This window comes from Pieris rapae, chromosome 15, assembly GCF_905147795.1.
Source record: "Pieris rapae chromosome 15, ilPieRapa1.1, whole genome shotgun sequence".
In the NCBI taxonomy this organism is placed as follows: Eukaryota; Metazoa; Arthropoda; class Insecta; order Lepidoptera; family Pieridae; genus Pieris; species Pieris rapae.
In genome coordinates, this window is record NC_059523.1 from 1,675,256 (window position 1) to 1,698,726 (window position 23,471).

A 23,471-nucleotide genomic window follows, 5' to 3' on the forward strand; every position below is an offset into this window, starting at 1 on the left:
TCAGTGCCATTTTGGGATGTCTTTTTACCAGCATTATTTAATATTAACGATAGATTTATCTTACAGAAATTTTAATTATTTTTATTCTTACTGACGTATTTCCGAATTTTAACGATTTAGGATCCTTCAAGAAAAAAGCGTACCAATTGAAATTGAAAGTCCGGCAACGCACTCGTCCACGAACCCTCTAGCATTCAGATTGTCCATGGGTGCATTAAACATAAGGTGGGGCATTGTTTATTTTGTTTGATAAAAAAATAAACTGTAATTTTCTATACATATCGCATTCTACACGATAAATTAATACATCAATACCATAATATAATCAATGAAAGTAATGTACTTAAATAATTTAAAAACGCATAAAAGATATTAAAATTACTAAATAATATTTAGCTTAACTAATCGTGGTCTTAATAATATAAGTATGCAGTATATATGTGTATATGTTATTTATCTCATAATTCTAAACCACAATCATAAACCTGTTTATAAATTCACCAGAAGTTATTGTTTGACCACTTCAAATTGTTGTTTAAACATCGTTTGAGAAATGTAACTTCTGAATAAGTCAAGTAACTTGTATAAAGTTATGACTTCAAAGTTTGGTTTAGTTTACTAAATATTCCCCACAAAATGGTCAAAAGGTTTTGACAAAGAAAATTTTGTATTCGTTGTTACTTAACTTGTTGTGGCTTAAACCATAGTCAAAGTCAAAAATCATTTATTCAACGTAACATAATGCACACTTATAAACGTCAAAAAACAAATATACATTAAAATATGCTTCTAATTTTACATTTACTGTTTTCAAATCAAGGGCGTAGGACGGAAGAGAAGATCTGGCAATAAAGTCTCCGCCACTATTTTCAATTGCCAAGTTTTTAGTCGTTCATGATGTGGATTTTTGTGCCTTAGACATTTAAGAGTGTTAAATGTCTATGTGAAATAAAAATGAATCTGTGCAAAGCACGCATGCCTAAATCAAACAAGATATTAAATCCATAAAATAAAATAAAATATACTTTTAGTACAATAAATTATTATTTCCTTAAAATATAATATGTATCTAGCAGTGTGTCCCAAACATTATCTTAGCTTACAATTCGTATCTCCAGGCATCGGGTTTACAAACGAACTATTTGTGAAACCCAGTATTACACTAAATAACAGGATAACATTAATTAAACATAACCCAAATATCTCTTACCTATAAACGCCTCTTAAATTGATGGAACGCACAAAGTGTAACGTTACATGCGAACGTGAGTCTGATCACTGAGGTCGCAGGTTCGATATCTGCCAAGGGTCTTTTTGTGCCACTAAACTTGTAAGGAAGGTAAAGGAAATCATGGTGGGAAACCGACATGCTTCAGACATCCAGGCGCTGAAAGCTGATATTCCACTAGCTTATTAGAAAAAAACAGTTGTAGTGTAGTAATTTTTATTTTAATAATACGTATTTTAGTAAATATATTATTACTAATACATCGATTTCATAATTAAAAATGAAACGAAATGTTGTTAGTTTAAAAATTAAAGACTATGTATATACCAACTGTAAGGTATATAAAAAGGTTAGATTATTAGTGTTACCATACTGCGCCTACTTTGCACTAAACATGATTTTGAAAACATTTTGGAAAGCGTCATTAATATTCAAGAAAAATCTGGAATTAATCTAAAAATACAAACCACTCCTATTGTAAATGTTAGTATAGATAAACGCCCTTTTAGACAGTTAGGAGTAGGAGGAAGGAGAATCGTTTCAATTCTAATTGACAGTTTCATCATCGAACGTCAAAGCAGAATAATATAATTTCACCCGTGTCATCTAGACGTCCGTCCGTTCAACTGAAAAAACGCAGTTTCCGCCGCGCAACATCATTATGTTGAACCGCTGTCCACCGATGTATTTAAGAACCAATTTGACTTATAATCATAACAGAAGAGCGTACCAATTCTGAAAAAGCCGGCAACGCACTCTGGCAATATGAGTATCTGCGGGCTATGCTATCACTTAGCAACAGATGAGCCTGATGTGTCAAAAAATATAATATGATGCCGTAAATTAATAACTTAGATATGGTTAAAGTATAATGCTGTTGCCATGTAAATCAGTAATAAGGAAGATTTAAAGGGACTTTAATAGTGATATTAACACGTAGATTGTTCATTTTAAATTCTGCGGTAAAACAGCCTAAGAAATTTCTACCTGCAACAATCTTTAGGGAGTATGACGGAGGTACATTATTCGGGAATAATACCTTTAAAATTTAATGCACCCAGATGCATTTACGAAAATGCATCAGCCGTAAAGTGCACTTTAGGGAAATGTTATGAAAGTAGGCTCAGTTTTTTTATATAAAAGCACTGAAAATTTTAGAAGGAAGAAAGGAAAACATCAAGAAACATTAAGACAATCATTACTTTATACCTTTATTAAATCTACTAAATATAAATACAATACATATTACTTGAGTTTCGAAAAAAAATATTGATAATATTGCCATCTAGCGTCATCATAAGTTAACGTGTTTATCGTGTTCATAAAGTTAGTATTGTAATTCGTCAAAAGATGGCTCTTATCACCAATTCGTCACAACAAGTATATTTATAAGAAAAGAGCAACTGAACTTAATTAAACATACAAATTTAATTACTAGTACATTCACAGTCTTAAAACGATTCCTTATCATCAAAATATTTTTACACCCTTTGCTTAGTTTAAAGGAAGGTCAATAGATGGCGTAGTGTTAAAGTTGTGACTAAAAAATTAACTTTTTTAGTTTCACTGAAGCGATGTTATGTGAGGATGAGCTGATTGTTACTTGTGCTATTAAATTTCACCAGATCACATAATATAATGCTATCTGTAGTATATGTTAAAAGCTATATTTCTATATTTCCTAAAATACATAATATATTATGGCAATTATAGTAAAATTTAATATCACAAACAATTAAAAAATAAAAATATTACACTACCAATTTCAGATACTAGTAAAACAGCGGATTATGTATCAGATAGGAACTAAACAATTTGTTTTTTAGATTGAACAGCCCATGTTCGAGCATACATACAAATTAATACACTTACCCTAATGTTTTCGTACTTATAAGAGGTGTCTTTAAGTTCAGGAACCCATTGAGCCTACTCATCCCCTTTTCCCGCATACTACCGCCATCCGTAGCTGATGAATCTGCCCTGTAACAAACACACTATAATGAGTCTTTTAATCGAAGAAACCTTTCATTTTAGTTCAGTTCATTTGTCAAAGAAGGCTTGCTATTATGAATCAGGTCGAGGAAAATTACAATACAAATTACCGTATTCGAGAATAATTACTTTTACAATCAATTATACAAATTATTTCGAGTTTCTTAAATTATTGTAGAAAATAATAAATCTGTGTAGTAATTTAGTTTAATTATGTTTATGAAAAGCGTCATTTATGTTTAGTAATCACAGTTTATAAGCAGAAATAAATGCAAATAAAATTAATAAACAAAAGAAAGCGTTGACGTTTCAGTTGAATATTCCTAAAACATAAAAATAAAATTAAAAATGGTATATATATATATATATAATAATATATATATAATAAAATTAAAAATGGTATATATATATATAAAATTGATTAATTTTATGAACACGTGTTATGTCTGCGTGCGAGCGTGTCGTCACAGGCAAATAACGCCGACCTCGTAGCGTTGATGTGACCACGCATGTGGCGGTAATATCGATAATTATTATCTAAAATATTCATAAAATTGTATTTTTTATGTCGCTATAATTTTCTTCATAACTGAAATATATATTTAGCTTACGGCGTAACTTCGACGGTAATTCTTATCTTGTATAAAGCTACTAGATATTCAACTTTAATTATAATTATAATAATTCATACTTTAATTATAATCGAAACTATTAAATATTGAACAAACTTAAGGATAGTTTAATCAATTGATTTTTTGCAGTTAAATAAAGTGAATTATTGCATTCTACCATTAGAATTTAGCATTATTTTACATATAGTCTAAAACCAATTAAAAAACTCGATTTAAAAACAGTCATAAAATACAGTAGAATTCTTTTTATTTCATATTTATAAATAAGCTTCAAGCTATAAAGAGACACAGTTTCATAATAATATTTAGTAACATTCTTTATTAAAATTATTAAAATAACTTCATCACCTATCTGTGGTTTACTAAATATTTATGGTTTGTAAGATTTTTTTCGTTAACAATAGTTTTACGGTATAATGTATGGTGTATCTGTTAGACACAATAAACGTAGGCGTCCATGCGTCGGGTTCTCTCTCCCAAAAATTCGGCGAGGGGGCCGATGGCTGGCCATGCGTCATACTCGAGAACGGGTGCTACTTGCGACTGGCCGAACTTTAATTCGTGTATGCGGTGATTTGTTATTTAGATTATGTATTATCGTGTTGTTCCCACGAGTATGTAAGTGCGTGTTCCTATTTCACCATGCCTCCTGCTGATAGAGGACAAACGTTGTGTAAAAAAAAAACTTGCGATTAAAAAAAGTGACGGAGAGTTTAAAGCCAGTTCTTCTCTTCCGTTCTAAGCCCTTGATTTGAAAACTGGCGGTAAATGTAAAATTAGAAGCATTTAATTTGATGTTCATAAGTGTACCTTATGTTACCTACATAAATAAATTATATTAGAATTTTAGAATTTGAATATACGATAATATGATTGCGCGATTGCCGCGAGTGCGTTATGTGAGGGCCTTCATTAGAAGGTCCTCACTTAACGCACTCGCGCCTTCTGGTATTGAGTGTCCATGGGCGGAATCAATAAACAAAGAAGCCCTCTGAATAAAATTCAACTTTCGATAGCTCGATAAACCTTTTCAAACATTTATTATATTTTTAAATTTTTACGTATTCTATTTGAACGTTTCTAAACACGGAGAGTCATACTTTTTCAAACAAAAATATATCCTTACTTTTCTATTCCAATAGGTGTTCGTTTTTTGGTATTGTTTATGCTGAGGCATACTTGTATTATGATCACATCTTCGTAGAAAAGCTCGTAGAAGTAGCACGTAGCAGTACATGTAAACTTTCGTAGCATATTATTGCTGTGTTCTACGATAAGGCGAATCAAAATTGTAAAAGCGTTTTTGTACCATTGTGCTTAAAACTAGGGGTTTTATATAATACCTAGTTCTTTTGTTTTAAAACCTTATTGTACTAGTGCATTATAATTTCGTTTTATATATATTTTAGCTTTATCTTTTCTTTGTTAATTAGTTACTATAACATTAATATTTTTATAACAGATTTAAATTAAAAGGTAAGTATTATTTTACTATTATCAAGATAAATAGAATAAAATTTTACTAAATGTTATTTCAAGAAACTTAATTAGCCATCCCTAAAAGTGTATTTTCTATTTTTGGACGACAACGTACTTTTATATACAATTTCAACTTTTAATCATTCAGGATACCTTATATGGCTTAGATCACGCACTGGGTTTTAGAATTCAGCGAGAATAACGCATGATTTGCAAAATATTCCAGCCTCAACTATACACTCAGTAATATAGATGGCTCTTATAAAGCCAACATACCTTGCTCGTAGCAAGAATCATTAGACAAGATGATATACGAAAATCAGAAAGTTGGTAAAAACCACCTGGCATCAAATGAAAAAACAAGTCTAGACACAGAAAACTAACGAGAAACGCTTGTTAACATCTTCATTCTTTTAATTACAACGCCACAGGTTCCAGGGTGTCACAAACGCACAGCGGGTGGTACAGATAACTAATTATTAACGGACATTGATAAACGTCAATAGCACGACAAAATATAAGTAATCAAATGCACATACAATGAATATTTAATTTGTCTCGGGTTTAAATAGAATATAAGTTTACAGTGTATTAAAAAAAATAGAAGCTTATATTTTTTTTAAACACCGTGTCATGCCTTTCTTAGTCGCCTGAGATTAAAGATTCCTTCGGTTTTTAACATATGTGCTAACTAGTAAATAGAGAATGTTTATATATTTATTTATTTACAATTCGTTACTACAAAATACTACTAACTAGCTTCGTTACTACGTAATATACAAAATCATACATATAATAAAAAACAGGTTACATAAGTCATTGGGCAACGGGCCTTATTGCTTACAAGCGAATTCTTCCAGGCAACCCTATGGAACAATAAAAAAACACCTACAGAAGGTAAAGTACAAGAAATGCATAATTACAAAAAATAACTCAAAATAACATGTAACTATAACTAAATTAAAATGAGAAGAAAAATAGTAATGTGTATCTAGACGCAATGTTAGAGTTTGTCCAAAGGTTAATTCAGACACAATTAATCTGTAAGTCGTAACTAATTACTATAAAAAAAATGATCAAAATAGGTTATTAACATTTGCAAATATTATAATTATTTATCCTGGGTCTGATGATTTTTATTAGTTTACTTATTTAACAAAACGGCTTTCGCAAAGTTGCGCTTGGTATGTATGTGTGCTTTTTTTAAATTTATGTATTGGTAAATACATTATTTTAATTATAGAACTTCTTTAGGTTAAAAACAGAGATATTAATTTAAAGTTTGAAGGGCGTTGAAGCTCTGGCTAGATAAAATACCCATATTTCTATGTTCGCAATTAATTCTAGCTCGTACGGCACAGGCGCAAACATCGCCAAGAAACCTGCATATCCTAGACAATTGACGTGTCAGGCACAGAAGGCTTACTTGCTTCCCTATGAAAATATATTTCTAAGGCTTACTAATAGAGGCTAAAAACAGTAACTACTACTAGTACTAGATATGACAAAATACGTATACGTAATACGAGTAATAGAGTTAGTGTTTTAAAAAAATTGTATCACAAGACTGCTATTAATAGTTATTGCCCTATAAAGCCTTTAATGGCTTTATTTATACCGGTCTATATAATATTATAGCTAGTTTATGGTAATGGCTAGTAATTACGTATTAAAACACATTTATTTATATGTTAGTATTGGCTGTAAGTTATTGTACGTATTTCAGTTATGTATTTAATATGAATTACCTTCTCAAACTCATACCGAGAATTCAAATTTGGAAACTCATAAATTATCACAGTTGCTGCACCGGCTTATTTACATTGCGCCACGCTGCGACAAACCCCGAAATTCGAATAATTCGATTTTCAAACTTTCAAACTTAGAACACATCCACACGAGATTTGAATTTGGAACAATACTGAATAAATAGGTAGAACAACTTTAATCCACCAATTTCACGTATAGACTGAATTTCGTCAGTTCAAGCATTCGTTCTTCCACATGTGTGTTCAATGTAAAGCTATCTCTATTACCAACGCGATAAAACACAAATTCACTTAACAAGCCATGCTTTAACCAACCCTTAACTCTAGACCTGATAGCTTCGTACTTATTGTATTAAACATAGAGTTCGTTGTGGATTGGCAAAACAACATTGAATAAAGAAAAGTGTTTTCTACTTGACGCCGTTGACTCCATTGAAATATAAGTCTCTTGTAACAAGGAAATATTGTGTTTGCTAGTTGTTTATTGCGACAGCTTTTTATATTACAAGAAAAACATTTTCTTAAAGAACCTTCTGATTTATAAGCATATAGACATATTAGATAAGATTTTATGAATATCCCAAGGGTTGGGTGAATGCCAAAAACAAAAATCGCAGTGTTTTATGTTTAAAATAAATTTTGAAGGATTAAGTGCTACGGCGTAGCTCATTTCTACGAATAGTCACATTTTCTCAATATCAGTCAAGAAAATATTTTTTAAATCTTTGAATAAAATATTTATTTATTTATTTAAGAAAATCAATAAATAATATACATAGATATACAAAAATAAAGCTTAATTTAGTATAAATAATAATTATTTTTGTGGTACATCTTTCCCGCAGGTTTTATAATTTTTCTACGTAAAAAGTATATGTACTAATATTGTTAATCCAAACTTTTACAATATGTATATATCTTAGTTTTAACTTGTAGAGAAACAATATGTATCTAAGTGTAACGCGAGTCTAAGTTCGATTCTTAGTGAAACTTTATTGGTATCTGTTTGCAATTGCCGACTGAAGTATTTCCGAACCAATTCGACTTAGGGTCCTTCAAGAAAAGAGCGTACCAATTCTTAAAAGGCCGGCAACACACTTGCGAGCCCTCTGGCATTGAGAGTGTTCATGGGCGGCAGTATCACTTAACATCAGGTGAGCCTCCTGCCCGATTGCCCCCTGTTCTAAAAAAAAATAGCACTTACTACTTAGCTTTATCTAAACATAAACCGGTAAATAAATGTAAAAGATTCTCATTTTTATCATAACAAAAATTTTGGGAAAATTTAAATAATCGATCATTATTTTTCATCAGTGTCATCAATATCAGCTATGCGTCAAAACTGTATTTTTGTGAGTGTTATGTCATACAGTCATACAGACAAATGCGGTCGAAGGACCTCGTTCATAAAAGTAATTACCGACTCTATTCATAAGCTCAAAGTAGAACAAATCCGCGAAATTAGCTTTATTTGTGTAGATGGCACTTATGTATCGAAATCTATCGTGGTTTTGAATCAAAGGAATTACAATCCTATTTCAAACTTATAAAGTACATTTTCCAATAAAATAATTACTTTTGTCCAATTTGCAGCATGATGCCCAAACGTTTAGGTTTATTTGACGTTTCGTATGAAGAGCATTAGGTCATTATGTCAATATTAGCTCGTTAGAAACAAATGGGACCTGACATTAGCGCATTAGACGCAATAGTTGATTGAAGCGGTTTCGTTTTCATAGAATGGGTAATCCAAATGAACTAATAATGATGTTTTCGTAATATACACTGTATATACATAATGAGTTAAACTGAACATAATGGAAAACATTTCTATTTTACTTAAAAACAATCACTTTTATCGTATTTCCTTTATAATCCAAAATGCTCTAACAAAAATATTTGAATTAAATTTAAATGACACACTAAAACACACTTTCCACAGACTCACAAACAAATTAAATGAAGTTTCAGTTAACACAATATTATTAATATTGAAAACATTATTATGTATTTAAAACGAGGAAATAGAAGCATTCATAAATTTGTCAGATAAATTTTAGCATAAAATTCATCGGTTGATGAAAAAGATGGCGTTAATATGGGAATATTTTAATCATAATATTAAAAAGTTCTTTATGTGACAGTCTCTAGCTGACCACGATTTGCAAATAAGTCAAAACCTCGTGCTTGGTAAATAATGTAAAATATCTGTGCTTGGGTATAAGAAAAAAACTATACCTTTTTAATTCATATTAGGAAGAAGACAACTCAGGAACTCTTGTAACACATTTTCATAATACGCGATATAAAGCGGGAATTTCTCAGTAGAGAAATATAACATTTATAGAAATTTATGATATATATAGTAAAACCAATCTACCATGGTATAAGGGGCATTACTGACATTATTGTAAATATACGTGCTTAGATCAGAGAAAAGTGCTTGACACAAAGTCATCCAAAGTCCAAATTTACACACCTTGTTGCTGTATATTAAGAAAAGATTATGAGTCTATAATAGATCATCATCTAAACTTACCTCAGAACTATTTTGACCCAAATTGACCTCAATTCAGATGAATACCGGCCCTTGAGCCGAGAGCTGCATCGTTTATTTTTAACAAAACAGCGGCCTGAGTACGAAAATCTTAGACGACATTTGTATCGAATTTCATATCAATTATTTTGTTCGAAATTTAATATTACGTGTAAATCACGTTGTCATTTTAATGAAATGTTACGAACAAAAAGCTATCAGGATTATAAGGAATGCCATTAAGCTTAGTTTGAATCGGAGCAAATATGAAAATATTCATTTTAGAGCTTAGATGTAACAGATATAACTCCTTTGATGATATTTTTCTCTATCTCAATATTTCATTTACAATAATAGGTTGGGGAAAAAGTTTCTTCGCATTTTTTAAGAAAATTTATAACGTTTTTAATATAGTTTACTTACATTTAACTAAAGTATGTAGATACCATTTTATTAGGTAACTTTTGGCCATCTTGTAAGTAGAGACATGATATGTCATCCCATATGTCTATCACATCAAATTATGATATATTATTGAAAGATACGTTTTAGGGCTAGGTTCACGGGCTACATCATATATATTATTAATAAATAAATAAATAAATAATTATATTTGAATTAATAATATATATGATAAGTATGATTAGTACCGACTGCAGCGCCGTCTATCAGGCTGATTTTAGAATCTTAACGACCCAGATCTCCACCCAAACGCATACAAAAAGCAACATTCAAATCAATCCAGCCGTTTAAGAGGACTTTTTGTGACATAATATATATGTAAGCTATACTATCTTGAACGTTGTATACCGTGATTGAAATCGGTTAAGTAGTTTAGGAGCTCACAGCGGACAAACAACGTGACACATAATTTATATATATTAAGATATACTCTCCGTCTGTCCTTTCATATATTTTATAGATTAAATCTCTGTTCAAATCCGTTTAAGAAATATAAGAGAAAACTTTATCTAAGCCAGAAAATAAACATAGAGCGTCGTTGTACAAACAATTCGAGGACAAAGTCGAGATGTTTATGACGTCATAAAACTGTTTTCCTTTGGAGTTTTCTCGATGTTTCCATTGAACAAAACAATTGCAATTTGATACCAGAAAAAAATGACATAACTAGTACATTTACTGCAAATACGAATGATTCAGTATTACATCGTACAATAATGTTTGATATTAAGATTAAATTTGTTAATTTAATTCTGAGCACGGAATATCTGGTCTTCCGTTGCACTAAATTTTAGTTTTATAAATGAGTACGATTTATTCATAAAGGAGAAAATAGCATGTTGATTTTAAGACAACTATACGGAAAGGAAAGAAGAAGAGGGCGCCCTATAAAGTTGGATAGAAGATATAGAAGAGTTAGCAGGAAGCGAATTGAGAAAGAAAGCCATGCATAGATTTATTTGGAAGAACCTGGAGGAGGCCTATACCAAGAAGGGATTTCATTTGGGGACACACGTCGTCGTTTTTTTTGATTTGGCAAGCCGGTTTCTTCTCGATGTTTCAAACGGTTAAAACGGTTTCTTTTTATGAAGAATACTGGTACGTTATTAAAGATTAACGACGCCGCAGGATTTTATCACGATCCGCGAAAACGTTTAATATAAGATTTCTATCTCCTGAACTGAATACCTTTCAAGTGTATGGTGACTGGTCGGACTTTAATTCGAGTATGCAATGATGTTAGTTATATCGACTACGTGTTTGCTTCTTGTCCCCACGAGAATGTAAGTGCGTGCTACTATTTCACCATTCCTATATAATTATAGAGGACACTCTTAATATAGACGACATCTTTGTTTTAAATTTATTTTATTATTCTTTATTACTTAAGGTGACATATGAAATATGGTGTAATGGTTGCAACTCCTTACAAACGTTGTATAACACAACAAACTTGTCGATTAATTAAGTGTGGCAGAGAGTTGATTTCCAGTTCTTCTCTTCTGTTCTACGCCCTTGATAACTTTTCATATATTTATGTTCATAAGTGTACATTTTGTTACCTATATGAATAAATGATTTTGAATTTTATGTAACCTATACGCCAAAGATGTGTCCCTAAAACCTGTGTGACATGTAGCATTGAAAAGAGTTTTCTTGTTTCGTCTGTAGTCCAACTTTAGGCAATTAAAACTGAACTAAGCACGTCTGAGTCGTTAATTATATATTACCATCGGCCAAAGGGTTCTCTAGTACAAATATTGTAAGTGAATTAAAACTGGGGTTGTATGTGTTGATATTTATTTATAATTGTATGACACTCGAGCAGATGGTTCTTGCAAACTCGATGCTCTTCTTGATATTTACTTGTGAATGAAAACATTATGAGAACTTAGTACCTATTGTCTTTTATTGACATAACTTTTACACATTTAAAGAAAACACTTTTTTAACGGATTAAAGTCATGTATTTTGTAAACTTATAATTATTTAAACATAATTTAAATTTAACCGACGTTTCGTTTAATTATAAGTTTACAATAATACATGACTTTAATCCGTTAAAAAAGTGTTTTCTTTAATTATGAGAACTGTTATGTGTACTAAAACATTGACTTACAGCTGATCACCTACTTTCAAAAAGAAAAATATCTATTAATTATTCAGGAGCTAGAGTAAAGATTCAACTTTCAATTTAACAGATTCAGCGCAAGGGTATGACAAAAAGAAAGAAATACTTTGATTCAGTGATCAGGCAGGAATTCTACAATTACCTGATTGCACAGCTGGTCCCCTCTTCATCATCCTCCCGTTTCCTCCTCCTACTCCTGATGTACAAGTACGCAGCGATCGCAAACAAGATGGCCGCCAGACCGATACACAATATCGATACTAATATGACGTCACGCACTTTCATTTTGTCTGAAACAAAGAGAAAGGTTAATTTAAAAATAATCCACATTAAAAAGCTTTGTGAAGTTCGAATTGTTCACCTACGAGTTTTGTAAGTTTAAGTAAAAGTTTTGACAAGAAGATTAAAAGTCAAGCAATTTTAATAAGATTATAATACTTTAAATGACATCTAATATATAAAAGTCTCGGGTCACGGTGATTGTAATTAAACTCCTCCAAAATGTCTAGACCGATATGGGAATAGGATATCTATTTTTAAACCCCCCAAAAGGTTTAGGGTGCCACCCTTTATATTTTATTTTTCACTTTAGACAAAATCTTTTTTTCTATATTTCTAAATGTTTCCTAGGAATAATTAACAAGGCTTTTGCCAAATGTTGTTTTCAACGTTTACCGGGTCAGTTAATTTCGATATAATATACAAAACTGATGTTATTATATATACACAAATTATTCGAGCGTTTGATCAATCTAATCGAGAGTTATGTTCGGTATCGATTATTGGAGGGATCGTGAAATAAAGACCTTGGTCCAAACTAAAAGTCAACTGTCTAGCTGTGTTTAATAGATAAAAAATTAAGGGTTTTGTCGTAATCCCTACAAGGATTGCAACAAAACAAAAAACTGTAATGTCACTTGTTTATGGGTTCACAAAACTAAGTGAAAAAACTCTTAGCTATCAAAGATATAAGTGATATCGAACTGTTCACTCTCGGAAATGAGAAAGTTATATTACAATTTATGTAATAATACTTTTACTACTTAACATTACTACCAAATCTGACGTTTTGCTACAAGTGTCAATTGATTGTTAACATTTCGTTTGCACTTTGAATTATTTACTAATTAGGTTACATAACTTATAAGAATCTGTGTGACACAATATTTATGACACGCAGTCACACATGATTCCATAAGTTCATGATGACAAAGACGTGAATCACTAAAAGTTATTAAACTTCACACACCTCTAAGTGTTGGTATCGTTGATAGAAAGCTCAAGCGAGCTTCAGAACGCCTAATGTGTGTTCTGAATTTTCGGTAGTATTATGTTGACTTACGTTTTCTTTCTTTTCAGTTACAAATATAACACGAAATAATATAATTCAAAAACATCTTTAATCTTAAAAGAGGTTTTTACATATTTAATCTCTACGTCATCAATTCGTTTTGCAAGATATTGAGATAGTAATAATACAGTGGCGCTATAACTTTATACTCTTATATATATATATATATATATATATAACTATGATTCTTGGCATCAGATTGCATCGGCTTATTTGATCATTGATTTTAATTTGATATATGTCGATAATCTCATGAATTTTGCATACATGCGATTTTTTAAAGCGCAATTCGCAATAAGGCCATTCGTGCACAGCTGGGGATCAAACCTACGACCCACATAAGAGTGCCACACTAAAGTCACTAGGCCAAAGCCTTTAAACAATTCATTGCCTAGATATTGAGATAATACGATAAAGTTAATCTTTTTACAGATTAGTTTTACTATTTCAATGCATTTTGTTTTAAATGTATGTTATATTATTGAAATTTTAAAATTAGTAAGTATGATAATCTAGGTTTCAACGTATTAAATTTCACACATATATGTATCTTTGCCTAAATAATTTCCCGATAACTAAAATACATAGGTTCATTTAATTTAATTCAGGTATATAAAGAATATTCTAATAATCAAAATTGGCTTGAAGTTTTGAAGCATGCAAATTTTCATTTCTAGAAAGAGTACATAATACTTTTATACCTAAGTAAATAATGTTGATATGGAACACAATTATTAATACAAATGAAATAACTAAATATTTTATTGTATTAAAACATTCATTAAACTCTATGCATATTTCAGCTTTTTACGATTTTTTATTTACCAATAAATCCCATATATCCAACTGATGGAAAATGTTTTTCCACTAAAGCTAGTTTTCCTAAATACCTTTGAAACCTAATGGTTTAATTCACTCCAGACTCAGAACACGTATTGACTGAACGTGATGTGAATGAATGAGTGAACGATATTTGAAATCGTTCTCAATTATGCATGAGAGTGAACTTTTTGTAAAGAGTCGAGGACGCATAAGGAGTGTTTGATCTTAAATTTTGTTTGTGCATATAATATAGACTTTTTGAGGCTCATTATACTATATATTACAGAAAGAAAAACAAATTAATAGCTTTTTGTTTAAATATTCTATGAAATATTTATTTGTATTTCATTTTCGTAATGCAGTGGACCTTTCAGTTGATTTTTTTTTTACATTTAGGTACAAAAGCAGAAAACAGACTGATTAGATACATACAGTTATTACACACTAAACAACATTTGAAAATCTGATATCCAATTATACACAGCATTTACACTAAATATCAACCAAACAACAACCACATATTCAACTGAATGACAAAAAAGAAAAAAAATATATATATATATATTAATTAATTCAAATAAGTAATTTAGGTTGCAAGTATTCACCGTGAACTATCTTTTTAAATTTACAAATACTATTGTTAAAAATATCAGAACACACAGCATTATAATATTTTCACATTCTAACGAGCGGATTTGGAAGCTAGATGTTGGCAGTAAGAGTCAGAAACGCGACTCAGAGCTAATAACGTTTTGGACCATTTCTGACCCACACACATCTCAACTTTAGATTCTGGACTTAGTGCAGACTAATTTTTGAGAAACGGATATAAAAATTCGAAACATTATTGATGTACAGAAGTCAGAATTAGCGATATACCTCATTTCTAGTTCATGTAAATTATAAAACCTATTTTATGCGGTATGTATTTTTTATGTAATAGGAGTTCACTTAATAAACTTAAATTATAGGGTTTAGGAAGATATTACTAGGAAGTAGTTTATGTTAAATAGTAAGTAAAAACAAAAAAATTAAAAATTGAACATGAAATTCCAATTATAAATCAATTAGCCCCCTTTACAATAGAATCTTCCCCCTGTGGGTCCACGTTGGAAAACACTAGTCTAGACTCTAGCCAATGTCAGCCAAATATTACCTAATAGTCAATAACTAAACATATATTTCTTCTTCCTTTTCTAATTGTTTTATTTCACAAATGTTTTTTTTTTAATAAAACGATTTATTAAAATTCTGTAATAATGTATTATAATATGAAAACAGTTGAAATAATATGGCATTGAGAGTGTCCATGGGCGGCGGTATCACTTAACACCAGGTGAACCTCCTGCCCGTTTGCCCCTGATCTATAAAAAACATATTGCTATTGTAATCAATTGTGTATATTATATTAACGTGATACGATTCAATGAACAACAACAAACATAATACATATTATTTGCTATTTCTATAATGTATATTTATATATATTTTGATAAAAATCTTCGTGCATTTGATGATATCCCCTACCAATGCACATGAAAGGTTAGTATCAATGCTACCAATTATTTCATACTTTAGTTACACAATGCATTTAGGCGATGGAAACTTAGAGAAGTGATTCGGAACACCGAAGGCAAGAGATCCCGTCGACGATTGCCAATGAGATAGACTAATCAAGTCAATGATTTATTGTCCTCCAAATTGTACACTAAAATTGGTGATCTAACTGTTCAGCTGACATAAGAGAGAGGAGATTCTCTTCTCACTTGTGAGATATGCTCTTCTCACTTGTTTTATTTAAAGGCTTTAACAAGATTTCGACTTCCTGACTTCAATGTTGAGCTGTACGAGCTGTGAATATAAAATGAAATTCGTATATTTCTGTAACATGTTTTCTTTAAGTTTCGTGAATTCTTGACCAAGGTGGATACCATGCTAGACATATGGAAGCAGTATTCAGAACATGTAATTGACAGGGACATCGTGAATTTCTAAAAAGTGGATGAAGCGAGAAAGGTATGTCAGGACCATAGAAAATGGAGATTCGTGGTCTATGAAAAAGGCATAATATAAATAAATATTTTCTGTTATAAAATCTCTACTCCGTCGTCGTGTTCTGTAAGCCTGATACAACCATTGGGAGTTTCACAATATACGTAGCTATCGATGTTAGACGAAAAAAAAGTTTGTCTCACTTTTATGACAATAAGTCTCGATTCAGAATATACGAAACAAGTGGTAGGGGCTTAAAAGATTTAAGATATCAGTGCCTTTTATGTAACAGACAGACTGGAAGCACGCCAGGGATTTCATATTTAAAATGTTTGAGTGTTTAATTAAATATTCTAGAGTACCGTTGAGTAAGTCTTTTGTGTATTTATTATTTTGAGCAGTGCTGGCCTTGCTTCAGCGTACGACTCGCATCAGACATTGGATCACATTGAGACTGAGATTGAGACTGAGATTGAGACTGAGATTGAGACTGAGATTGAGACTGAGATTGAGACTGAGATTGAGACTGAGATTGAGACTGAGATTGAGACTGAGATTGAGACTGAGATTGAGACTGAGATTGAGACTGAGATTGAGACTGAGATTGAGACTGAGATTGAGACGTATCTTTGGTTCGCAACCCGTCTGTGCACAACTTTCTATGTGCACTTGCTCATACGGCGAAGGAAAACATCGAGACGAATTCCGCTTTGAAAACTCGACAGTTTTTTTTATAGAACAGGGGGCAAACAGGCAGGAGGCTCACCTGATGTTTAGTGATACCACCGCCCATGGACACTTAATGCCAGAGGGCTCGCAAGTGCATTGCCGGCCTTTTAAGAATTGGTACGCTGTTTTCTTGAAAGTAGGCTGAAGACTGAAACCGACACCGATACCGAAATCTGACACTAAGTTTTTTTTAATTTTTTATTATTTTAAAAACGTTATTTGTGAACTTGTTGAAGGGACTTGAATGAATTGGATAAGGTACTTACGGCTCCAACTCCTTAAGCCAGGAGACAGCGTGGCGTATGACCAGAAAGACCGCAATTCGTTAATATTGTTAAGATGTGATAATAGACACATATGATAACCTTTTGTCAACAACCTCCTATTCCTAGCTTACTCTCGCATCTTAATAGGTTTCTCGACTCTTCGCCGGGTACTTTAACTTTTAAGTGAAGCGTATGGGAGTTATATACTGTGTTTTGAAAAAAAAAACTCGGATTTTTATAAAAATCACTTAGTTGTATTATCTTATGTCTTGTGTCAGACCATAGAACGTGTCAACTCTACCAAATATCTTGGAGTTACAGTGGACCAAAGGTTATCATGGCACTTACACATCGAAACAATTATGGCCCGGGTTAGAAAACTTATTTGGATATTTAAAAACTTACGCTACGTCATGCCCGCGTCATTGCTTAATAAAGTTTATCTAGCCCTGGCTCAATCTATTATAATATACTGCATTCCCGTATGGGGAGGAGCAACTAAAACTAAGTTTTTAGATTTAGAGAGATCTCAAAGGGCCCTTATTAAAGTAATGAACTACAAACCATATAGATACTCTACCGATGACCTTTACAGAAATAGTGGCTTATTGAGCGTTAGAAAATTATACATTTTGCATATCACCCTACGTATGCACAAAACACTACCATTTAGTCCAGGTAAACTAAAGAAGAGACGTAAAGATATTGTAGCATACGCCCCACGCGTGCACACAGTTTTTGCTCAACGTCAATATACTACACAGGCTGCCTACATCTATAATAAACTGAATCAGAAATTAAATATATATCCGATGTTATTATATAATTGTAAGAATACCGTAATTGGGTGGTTGAAAACTATCACATATGAAGAAACAGAATTAATTTTGACGAGAATCAGATAAACACACACACACACACACACACACACACACACGCACGCACGCACGCACGCACACACACACACACACACACACGCGCGCGCGCGCACACACAAACACACAAACACACACACACACACACACACACACAAACACACATGCACGCACTCACACGCATGCACGCAAAGACCGTGCGTTATTATTTGTTTAATTTAGTTAGTTTTTAATTCAAAAATAAATAAATAGAAAAATAATATATTTTGTAACTAAGTTTGTCAAGTCATATTTCAGTTGTTTTGGTCCAAACATTGTAATCTATAATTTAAGGGAAGTTGCGAGGTTGCTCCATCACAAGTATTATTTAACTTACTGGGGCTACCTCAATTTTACATGTATGTTAATGTTTGTGATTCAATAAAATACTTTTTTTTTTTTTTTTTTTTTATCTTATATCTTTAAACGAGCAATTCTTGTATATATATATATAATTGGAATCTCGGGATTGGCTCCAACGATTTTCATGAAATTTAGTATACGGGGGGTTTTGGGGGCGATAAATCGATCTAGCTAGGAATAAATGATACTAAATAACAAAAAGGTGGTGTTTGAGTAGTCTCAATTTAAACTGAAAAATGAATCTTCCTGACATCTATCGGCGAATAATAATACTATTTTTTTAAATTGCTTTAACGACACAACAACACTAAAGCTATTCCAGCATATATATTCTATATTGTTCATATTTCATCATTTTATTAGTATGTAATTCGTACTTAAATATAACTTCCAAAAAACACAATTTATAAAAAATTAAAAATACCGAGCAAAGCTCGGCCATCCAGGTACTATTATATAATAATAATAATTAGTAAAATTTGTCCATGCATGTCATGAAAAAACATACTTGTATCACGTTTACTTAATTAAAATATAGAAGCAATACCTACAAACAAAATAACAAATAATACTTGCTTACTATAATATTAGTTGTCTGTTAGATTGACCATTGATCATGAAAACTGAGGCCCAGACGTTGTAGCACCAGTTTTTATGTGCATATTTCACATTTTCCATTTTTATAAATATTATATATTATATAGAACACAATTTTTTTTGCTGATATCCCGGTACCAACCGAGAGAAACTTGTCCCTATTATATCGATTCAATAGGCGCTAACAAGCCAATTCACTGAATATTTCGATATTTCGACCACATTTTGCAGTCATTCAATTATCTTGACTCTCGACATGGAAATTCAGGAAATTTGTTTGCGCATAATCTATACCGAGGTGTGGCCTCTACACAGCAGCAAAGTAAATTGACCAGAGAACATATGCAATGAAAAGTACTTTAACATAATCTATATCTTTAATTATCGATGAACTGAAGAAGATGGTGACAGACCTTGACTTGGAAAGCAGGCGTCGATCTTAGAATAAACGCCGAGAAAAGCAAAGTAATAATACCAGAAGGAAAATAATATTTATATACTAAATAATAGTATTATAAAATATCTAGTGGAATACTATATAATATATCTATAACCGATATAATACTAAGAGACACAAGATTGCACAAGTTTGGAAGCTTCTGGGAACTAAAAGAAGTCATGAATAAGAAAACGAGCATGGTAATTGAAATAAAGCTTTTCAATACTTGTATACTACCTATACTTACATATGGAACTCAAACTTAGGCGCGGGTGTGTAAAAGATCGATGCATCGTTATCTATGATAGGGAAGAAAAGAATAGAGAAAATTAAGGATGGCCATTTATATGTGTCGATCGATAATAGCGATATAATCTAACTGTACAAGTCATTTTGTACCAATACGCCTTACGGTTCAATAAAAGAGCGTAGAAGTGTAGGTTAGCGAGTGCGTTGCCGGCCTTGCGAGCGAGTTGCGAGGTCGATGTCTGCATTGGAGTTAGTCGTGTTCCGGAGCAATGCATCATGCAGCAGCAAACATTTGAATGCTTTAACAGATTGAATGCTTAAACAATGGAAACAAAGTAATAGCAGGAAACCAAAAGTTTTTATGGCAAATGTTGATTAAGTAGGTAAATATGAATGTTTGAAAATATGTATGAATGTATATTATTAGTTTTATTAAAAAAAAAACATTTTTTGGATCCGAGTATTCGGCACCCAATGTGCTGTGTGCTGACTACTCGGATCCGAGAGCTAGTGATGGCAATGGTTTGAAAAAATTAAAAGGACGCTCGCACGGATCCGAGTGGGCAGTACCGCTACTATGGCCCTCGAAGAACAGCACTTAAATGTTAACTTAGAATACCACCTCGCTTAGTAACATAGCATAAAATTATTAATTCGAATAGTGATCACATTCTGGCCTTCAACAAAATCAATAAAATAGTCGCAGAACTGTGTCCGTCCCATAACGCTGTTCTCCAAAATAAATATTTTATTCCGAATATCGCATTTGGCTCGAACCGTCGTGAAGTAATAAATTCAAATTGATAACAAATTACACAGTTAGAGGTAGACAAAAACAATTTCTTTCGATTCTCCGAGGTCTCGGCCAAGTAAATTTGCATTTTCTTATGAATAAATATTTTTATAGTAAAGTTTTAAGTACTAGAATGTATGAACAGGTTTTATTTATTGTATATTATGTCACTGGCCTTAGTATATATATAAGTTAATTATCTAAATATTTTCGACGTCCTGGTGGACAGAAAAACTGTGTCAAGTTTGTGTTTCCACCACACCAACTTCTTCTATTTAAGATTATGTAAACAATAAATAAATACAATACAATAAATATTATAATAATAATGCGAGTTGGTAAAAAATGGCCATGACGTTGTTATTCTTAAAATATATATTGTTTTATTCCCGACGCAATGCCCGACTGTATGGGCAACGCTTTTATGCATTTAGGTGTAAGGGACACCTTTATAATAAAATGTATATCATAGATTTTACCGCGGGCTGTGAGTGCGACGGCCCAATCAAGAAATTCCGTAACGAGAATAAACCTAACACACGATGACGTAATATAAGTGCGGCCAATACGCGTTAGAGCGGCAAAGAATGCGTACTGCATCTCACCTCGGTCTAGCGTGATGGGTGACGTCGCGCAGGTGCGTTAGAGTGAGACAGACTATACAGGCGTGACTGTAGTGTGGTAGATTGAAGGCAATGCAAGCTTTAATAATAGCTTTACCACAGCAGTCCCCGAGTGTCATCGCAACCATATATTATGTCAGCTATCTTAATAGTAATATAAAAATCTGTAGGATTCCCGTATATAAAAATCATTTTGGATTCGCATACGGGAGGTTAGGTTAGTAATAGGCTTAATTCAATTGATTATTTTCCTAAAAGTCAAAACCTAGCGAACTGTGATATTGATTTGTACGTTTGAGGAAACATAAATCTATATACTTCTTTGTATTCTAATCGTTAATACCGTTAGTTTTTTTACAGATATGGCACATATTAAAAAAAACATTGGGTATTGGGTAAATAGATTTTAATTCGTTACCATAATGTAAATGTTCTCAAACAATTATCATTGCTTGCTTCGGTCTGGCATTTTGCCAACGCAAACAATAACTAACAATTTTACAACCTTTCCCTTTACTAAGGGTGATTTTGTCTTTTATAAATACCTGTTAAGCCTATCTTCTAGAACACAATGTTGCCTGGTTGCTAATGATATGACGCCTTTTCTTCCCACTGGGCCATTTCAAGCAAGATGCATAAACTACTCAACTCCAGCATATATTTCTTCCATTTTTCTTACTTTTAGAAACGATGACAAAAAATGGAAAAAAACAAAGTACTTATTTATAGTTTAGCGACAAGATAGGCCATTAACTAATGTTATTACTTTATAAAAGCGAAGATGGCCAGCTCGGAGCATGACTTCGGGGACATACACTGTAACTAACTTCTATAATCTCATCATATAGAGTGATTTATATGTCCAACAAAAGACCATAATTTAAGTAAAAACATCTCCATTTAATCAAATATCAAATATCTTTTTGCGTACCTACGTCACCTCAGTTAACAGACTTGTCGAACTTATATAACTTTTGGAAGTATTTAACTACATTTTGAAAGCTTTTAAGTATTTCTGGCATTCAAGCAAAAGTTTAAATTTAATCAATACTTTAACAATTTGAATTGATTAGATCTTAATTAAATTATAACCTTTGTTTTTCAGTAATGCCAGTTGTTCAGGCTATTGACAATCCAGAAACTGAAAGCTAGGTAAACATACCGTACTCCCTGGACGTCTGTTGTTTTACCTAAAAATACTACCAACAGTTACGACTTAGAACCCTTTCAGAGCCTTCCAAAGAGCGTGAGCAAGACATTAAAGCTACGAACGTGGATGTCATGTGGCAGGTGTCCATGGGCGGTGGTATGCATTTAACTAAAATGAATCCTTTTGGCTCACATAAAAAAACTGTCATACTTCCAACTGGCAGGGATTTGGCGTCTCTTCATTTAATACTTTGTTTTGAGCAATTTTCGTTAGGAATAGGGTCTCAAAAACATAATTTAAAAATTGTTTTGGACACAAAGGCTATTGTTACCGAAACAAAGCTGAGTGGTAGTTCAAAGAGGGCCTGACAGTTTCTGCGTCAATGCGACGTAAGGTCGATCGATCCTAGTGCGTTTACTTGTTCCAGTGAACTAGCTTATATTGAGCGAGTAGAAAGAGTTTCACTTATTAATATCATTACTTGTTGTATGACTTATAACAATTAAAAAACTTGTATTGTAAATAAATAAAATATAGAAATACAAGCTACAACGATCCTTCTGCGAAGGAACAGTTTAGCACACACACACACAAACGCCAATAGGAATAAAAAAACTCAAAACTCTAGTCTGAACTAAACTGCTAGTCTGGTAATTGCAGACGGAACATCTATGACACTTGCATATACCATTAAGTCACCAGGTGTTAGACACATAAATTCATTTTCATTAGACACATGAAACGTATGTTATATTGACTTTTCCTTTTGAATTGACTGTCCTGTCTTATTGTCGCTTATACTATTTCAAATCCCTCGGTATAAAACAAACGATTTACGTAACTCAGTCATGTATCGTATACCTTCAGATTATAACACAAATTACAAGCGAATAGATATATTTAATATAACTAAAAAAATGTTTAAAAAATATTATACAAAACTGAATTATCTAT

General features: G+C 32.1%; 1 protein-coding gene across 1 annotated transcript in view; it reads right to left on the reverse strand.

Annotated features, from left to right (window-relative positions):
* The window catches only part of LOC110995071 (synaptotagmin-7), a 249,537-nt gene that overhangs the window by 161,019 nt on the left and 65,047 nt on the right, over positions 1-23,471 (reverse strand). Inside the window, exons 2-3 of the mRNA XM_045631353.1 lie at positions 12,372-12,519; positions 3,101-3,208 (exon numbers count right to left, since the gene is read on the reverse strand). Of these exons, the coding sequence (XP_045487309.1) occupies positions 3,101-3,208; positions 12,372-12,514 (251 nt within the window). The 5' untranslated portion in view covers positions 12,515-12,519. The remainder of the gene's footprint in view (positions 1-3,100; positions 3,209-12,371; positions 12,520-23,471) is intronic.